Source organism: Halyomorpha halys, unplaced genomic scaffold, assembly GCF_000696795.3.
Source record: "Halyomorpha halys isolate HHAL.00 unplaced genomic scaffold, Hhal_1.1 Scaffold425.1, whole genome shotgun sequence".
NCBI lineage: Eukaryota > Metazoa > Arthropoda > Insecta > Hemiptera > Pentatomidae > Halyomorpha > Halyomorpha halys.
Window position 1 is genome coordinate 46312 of NW_027114575.1, and position 6998 is coordinate 53309.

At 27.0% G+C, this 6998-nt stretch overlaps 1 protein-coding gene across 1 annotated transcript in view; it reads left to right on the plus strand.

Annotated features, from left to right (window-relative positions):
• The window catches only part of LOC106682581 (sulfotransferase 4A1), a 15805-nt gene extending 9753 nt beyond the window's left edge, over positions 1-6052 (plus strand). Inside the window, exons 2-7 of the mRNA XM_014423517.2 lie at positions 749-966; positions 2802-2901; positions 2971-3287; positions 3370-3464; positions 4127-4301; positions 5497-6052. Of these exons, the coding sequence (XP_014279003.1) occupies positions 765-966; positions 2802-2901; positions 2971-3287; positions 3370-3464; positions 4127-4301; positions 5497-5609 (1002 nt within the window). The 5' untranslated portion in view covers positions 749-764 and the 3' untranslated portion in view covers positions 5610-6052. The remainder of the gene's footprint in view (positions 1-748; positions 967-2801; positions 2902-2970; positions 3288-3369; positions 3465-4126; positions 4302-5496) is intronic.
• Positions 6053-6998: the final 946 nt, after the last annotated feature.

Genomic DNA, 6998 nt, shown 5'->3' on the forward strand with positions numbered 1-6998 from the left:
CATTTAATGTTTTGGCTATTTGATAATATTGACATAATAACTGCATATGACTACTACTGCATTTTACTACCTCATAAATTATATATTTAATGACACATAAAATTGTAAGTTATCAGTATTGTAAGTTGTAAGTAGATCACACAATTCCAGGAATACTTTTATTATAGGAGAAAACATCATTTATATTACAAAATATAAACATTAATTAAACATTAGATTTTAAATATAAAATTTTCATAAATGGTAAAAAAGACTTTATTGTAGGTAGTTAAATTGAAGTTCACTGCTTGCTGAGATTACTACTTCATGATGATTGTTCATAATTATTTTCAATTTTACAACTTACTCATGAAATAAATTATCACTTTTTACATATATTTTCAAAGTGCATATTTTCTTTTATCATCAAAATACTAATATTTTCTCCATATTATCAATATTAATAAACTTTTTTTATATTTTTCACAATATTTATATTTTATTGTTCAATTTCCAATGTCTCTGCCCTGTTCATAGAAACAGTTAATATTTTTGTATTTTATTTTACAAGTGATGTAAAATATCCAATATATATATTTATATATAACACATGAACATATACAGTTTAAACATTAATTATATTTAATCTATATTGTATATGTAAATAAACTGCAGCAGGCCAAATAATATAAATGGACGACGGTATTAACTGATGTAGATGGACATACACATTTATTTTTTCCCTTTTCATTTATTAATTTTGTTCTAGATATCTGCCAGAAACAATGTTTCCTTTTGAAATAACACCTCTGGATGAGGAATTGAATGCAGAAGTAATGAAAGATTTCATTGGAGAGAGAAATGGTTATGTACAAGTTGGACCAAAGAAATGGTTCTTTCCAGCAGCATATGCTCAACATGCAGAAAATTTTTATAACTTTCCAATTAAAGAGGATGATGTATGGGTGATCACATACCCTCGTTCAGGTAATTTATTAATAAGTTAAATACACAATGAAGAATGTTTACAATCACAAAAAATGAACATCTTGTTAGTTGGTAAAACAAGGGATAGAAGGCTGTTTAATCACTTTTAAAGCTTGAAATGAAAAACATATTTTGATAATTATTGTGAGAGTTGTAATAGTACTCATTAGCTATCTACAGAATAACACAAAAAAATAATAATTAGTTTTACAAAATTTTAATATTAATCTCAGTGTAGTGAATAGTGGGTAAAATTCTTATTTAGAAACCTTGGAAACATTTAATCATTGGAAATTTTAAACACTTTTTAATCAAGACTCATTGCTATGATTATTTTAACAACAGGAAGACAGGAAGATTTACTTACTTTGAACTATAAGACTGAGTAACTCTAAAATATAATAAAGAGTTTTGATTGCTAAAGTTGAAATATTTTTTGAAAATCTGTAGGATGAAATTCATTCTTATCACATAGTGAAACATCAAGCTGAACAATTACAAGATGTTTATAATAGTAGTAATATAATCAAATTCTTTATTTCAGAAACAACACATTTAGTATTTGCAAAAATGACATATTTGTCATTTCTGAAATAATTTATTCAATTATGGTAACAACATAAAATTATAATTGTGCAAATGATATAATATTATACTGAGAAAGTATGACAGTGCTTGTATCACATTGAATGTGAATCTAACCTTATTTATTGTTCAACTTAGTGAATGAGTGGTATAAAACATATAAAAAAAAATTATGATTAATATCAACTGTCACAGCAGATAAATAACAAATAGAACACATAAAAATTTCTTAGCCATATACAGGGTTAGTTTTATGAGGTCATAAATTGTAACAGTTCACTATCAAAGCATCTACATGCGACAGTTAGCTGTCCCACATTCAGAGATAGTCGGTTTCAACAACTAACATTATCAATATCAGCATCACAGTGATACCTGGGCATCACAGTGATAAATCAACAACAACAACAAAAAACTTATTCATTTATAAAAACCTTTTGACCTGATAATCCCTGTTACTATAATAAATTAGAGATAATACAACTTTAATTGCAATAACTCAGTTTTAAAGAGTAAAATTTGATAACTAAAGAAATATTATTTAAGAACTGCTCATTAATTTTCTTTTGTTTCAAATCGCTTATTTTCCTGAATTTTTTTTTTTATCTCACATTTTTTAATGATTATAATTAACCTAAAACTGTTATAATGTTGAAAGTGTTTAATAATACAAAAATAAATGCTTCTCTCTGATGATTATGCAACCATAACTTTAAATTAATCACAACTGGAAAATTACATCTGTTGAATTAGGCTCATTAATTGGATAAACTAATAGAGAAATGTATTTTGCCCTAAATGATTAGGATGCTACTAAGCTAAGTATTTGTTATTTACTAAATTGCTTCCAAAAGTAGAGATGTTTTGTATCCATGAAGCAAGTAAAAAATGTTTGTACAATAATAGCACAAATATTTTACATCAATTTCAATTCATAGTCAACCACCAATTAAGGCATGAAAATGGAAAAAGGCTGTAAGGGCCAAAACATTGAAGAAACAAGCGCCAATCAACTGGTAACTACTGGAAGTACCTATCTTGAATAGTTTAGTTCCTAGAGCTGTAATTTTTTCATAATTTTCATTAAAAAAAATCGTGGCCAGCTACCTGTTTTTCTCAAAACTAGTTTTTCTGTCACATACAGCCTTTTCCATTTCCATACCTCATTTATTATAATTATTATTTTTATTAAATATTTAAAATATTGATACATAGGGTGTACTTATAAAACTAATGAAGTGAATTCATAGGTACAACTCTGACCCAAGAACTAGTATGGCTCATTGCAAATAACTTAGATTATGAAACTGCTAGCAATGTCCCTATGGATGAAAGATTTCCATTCCTTGAGTAAGTATAGTTTATTTTTTTTAAATATTTCTTTAAAATGCAATAAAATAATATAAACTAATTGTGTAGGTATATAATATTCCACGATGAGAAATTTCATGCAGAAGTTCGTGAAATAAATAACAATCATCCTGAGGTTGAAAGAAAACTGGCTCTATGGAGGAAGCCAGTCTATGATTGGGACATCCCATCGCCAAGGCTGTTCAAAACTCATTTACCATTGTCTCTGTTACCTCCAGATCTTCCTAACAAATGTAAGGTTATATATGTAGCCCGGAATCCAAAGGATGTTGCAGTCTCATATTATCATCACAATAGGCTTTTGAAGTTTTTCGACTATCAAGGGGATTTTGAGAAATATTGGCACTATTTCCAGAATGATTTATGTAGGATTAACAATATTAAAATGTGCAAGTCAGTTTTATTAAATCATTAAAACAGTTGATTGATTGTATTTTTATTTTTCAGTGACATATTCCCCATTCTGGGAGCACATAAAAGAAGGCTGGGAAGTAAAAAATAAAGAGAATGTTCTTTTCCTATTTTATGAGGAACTCAGCAAAGTAAGACACCCTTTCCTTAAATAATCTTATTTTTAATAACATATTGACCAATTATAGTAAATATTATGTAATAATGATAAATGTCATTATTAAATTGATAGTTTGATCCTTCAGTGACTTACAATAGTAATTATAAATTTTAGAATTAAAAAAAAAGATCAATAATTGACGATTTGTAATAATGAAAGGAAGATGGAGCGAGTAAGGTTAAAGAAAAAAACTCAAATAGTCATAAAAATATTTAATTTGAGCCAATGTTTCGCCCCACATTGCAAGGCTTCATGAGGGCTAAAAAAGATACAATGAAGTAAAAAAGTAAGCAAATGATAAAAAAAAAAAAATAAATAAATAAAACAAATGCGTGGCTAATTATCATGATTTCTATAAAAATGAACAAACTTTGATTAAGATTGTTCATTTTTTTAAAAATTATCATAGTTTATTATATAATTTATTTTATCATTTTCTTACTTTTTACCTCATTTAAGTGTTTTTTTCTTCTTTAGCCCTGATGAATTTGTGCAATGTAGGGCAAAACGGCTCAAATTAAAATTTTTTATGACTATTTTTTATTCCATACAATTCTCTGTCTATGTGTATATCAGTCATTATGATAATTTAAAAATCTCTAAGAAACCTAATATAAAATTTCCATATTTTAGAACATGCCAGACTGTATTAGAAAGGTTTCAAAATTTCTTGGAAAAACATTGACTGAGGGTGATATCTGCAAACTGAACAATCATTTGAGGATAGATAATTTTCGAGGAGCTGTCAGATTGCCTCATGATGTTAAAGGACTTAAAAACACAAGAGAACAGGGATTCATAAGAAAAGGTAACAAATTATTAATCCATATTATTATAAGATGTAAAGGTTGTTTTTCTAAGTTTATTAATGTGTTACTGAAAAATAACATTTATTCTTCATTCTTCAGCAGTTACTTGTTTTACATACCTCTATTTATTTTAAATACCAGAATCCTTATTTCTGAAAAAATATATTTTTAATAATGATAAGAAGATAGTTGACCATGGATAATATATATGAGTAGAAGATGGTTCGGGTTGTGGTCAGAATATAACTTAAATAAGTTGAAAAAACTTATTTAATAGTGTCAACATTTCGGCTTGAATTTCTAGCCTTCATCAGGCTACTAGAAGGAGATTGGAAATCTTTTCCAATCTGCAACCATCTTCTCCTCGTTTACACTCCTCTAAGAGACTTAAACTATTTTCTGTTTTGATATACTGTCAACACTAGGATGGTTCTAGCAGTGGAATAAAAACAGATTCTGTCAAATCATGATGGACAAATTTAACAAACTCAGGTTATCAAATGTTCCTGTCTATTTAGGGTTCCATATAAATAATATCCAAAATATGAAATTAAGGATATTGCAAAGCTAAATTGTTTTTTCAATTTATTAAGAAAGCATAATAATTCTCTTAGATGTTGCTTAACATTTACTGAGCATTGCGAATGCTGAGCTGAAAAGGAATTTAGTTTAATTAAATATATATATCCAGAAACATAGCAAGTTGTAACTGGAACATTATCCTATCGCTTCTGCTTTACCAATACTCCCACAATGACCTTGGTAAAATTCAATTTCAAAATCTTGTTGGATTAAGGAATAACAGACCTTTAAAATTGTACTGTGCCAATAATTAAAATCTTTGTATATCTTGAAACTATTACTTCTGTGAAAAGCCATGTTCATTCTCTTAATGAATATCCCTCAATACACAATTTTATATTGAGGAATTTTTTCAATTTGAAAAGTAACTATGTAAGAACTACTAAAAATTATAATTCCAGATCTATTATGGTGAATGATATAATAAAATCAGAAAATTAAATTAGTAGTTGAAAGAAACAAGTGAAAAGTAAAATCTTTTTGTAGGAGATAACTAATGTTTAATTGAAAATATGCTACTGTTTGTTGCACTATCTATCTCACTATGCTCATAATAGGCTAGAATATGTGGCATAGTTCATGATTAAAACCTTATTTAATTTTTTTTTTCAGGTAAAGTTGGAAGCAACGAAGAATACACAGGAATACTCAAAGAGAGAGCATCAGAATGGATTAAAGAGCATTCAACAATTTTACCTTCCAATTTCTCATTAATTCAAGTTTAGAGTGATTTTAGTTTTATTTGAAGTCATTTTCAGTTGTTTTGTATAGTTATATCAATACTGATTATTATTAATAACTTAGCTTTAGATGATGTACTATTATATTATTTTAGAGGTACTGTTTTAGTTAACTGTAAATGTTCAGGCAATAAATAACTTATCATATCATTTAAAAATATAAATATATTGAAACATAAAATAAATTTTGATTTTAATTTTTATGATAATTTTAAATATTTCATTAATTATCAATAATTATGCTAGCATCAATTTAAGACCAGAAATACTGTTTTGTTAATATGATAATTGTACAAACATAATTTTAGTTTAGGAATAACTTAGGAATAATTATTTATTCTTCAATAGTTTATAGTCTTATTTATTTATTGTTTGTTATCTTAAACAAATGTTATTATGCTTGTTGTTAATAAATATGTTATATCCCATCCCATGATTTTTATATTTATCCATAGACACTTATATAAATAATATATATCAAGTATTGTATAGGAAGATGGTCAGGGTTGCAGTCAAAGGAGAAACAAAAATAGTTTACAACTATTTTCCGACGTTTCGCCCCACTTTGTAGGGCTTCATCAGGGCTAAAAAGATACAAAATTATACAATGATAAGAATAAAAATACAAAGATAATATACAATGATAAGAATAAAAATAAGTAACAATGGCAAGAGTAAACATTTTTTATATATAAAAAAGCGTAAAATATACAGTAAAATTTTTTTTAGCCCTGATGAAGCCCTACAAAGTGGGGCGAAACGTCGGAAAATAAATAGTTGTAAACTATTTTTGTTTCTCCTTTGACCGCAACCCTGACTATCTTCCTGTACATCAATTTTTACGATCAACTGTATATACATATATACCATATATATCAAGGTTTTTCCTCTGCTTAAGCGCAGATTTAAGAGGAAATTTAATAACTAATTTCAAGATGTCCATATTAGTTTTAATATGAAATATATTTATAATTTTTTCCCTACACAATCTATCTAGTTTACTAGCTAGATATTGTGTGTAAAGTCTGGAGTAAGTAATGCCTCCTAATTCCAATGGAAAAAAGACGCCTTTAAAGTTTATATTGACCAGTGTAAAATTTTGTTGAATTTCTAGCTTTTATCCCTCTTATCTAAGAATAATTTCCCTAACTTGTTCCTTTATTGAAATTGTATGGCTTGATTACCAAAATCTACCATGATTTGAAAAAACAGAAAAGTTTTTTATTTTACCATTTAAATGTATGCACCAGCAATATCTTAACAGATTATTGTAAAAATATATATATATTTTTTATATATATAAGTTTATATATATAAGTTACAGTTAGTTGTTACTCTGATATCAGCTGACAAGCTCTATCAGCTGTTCGATGT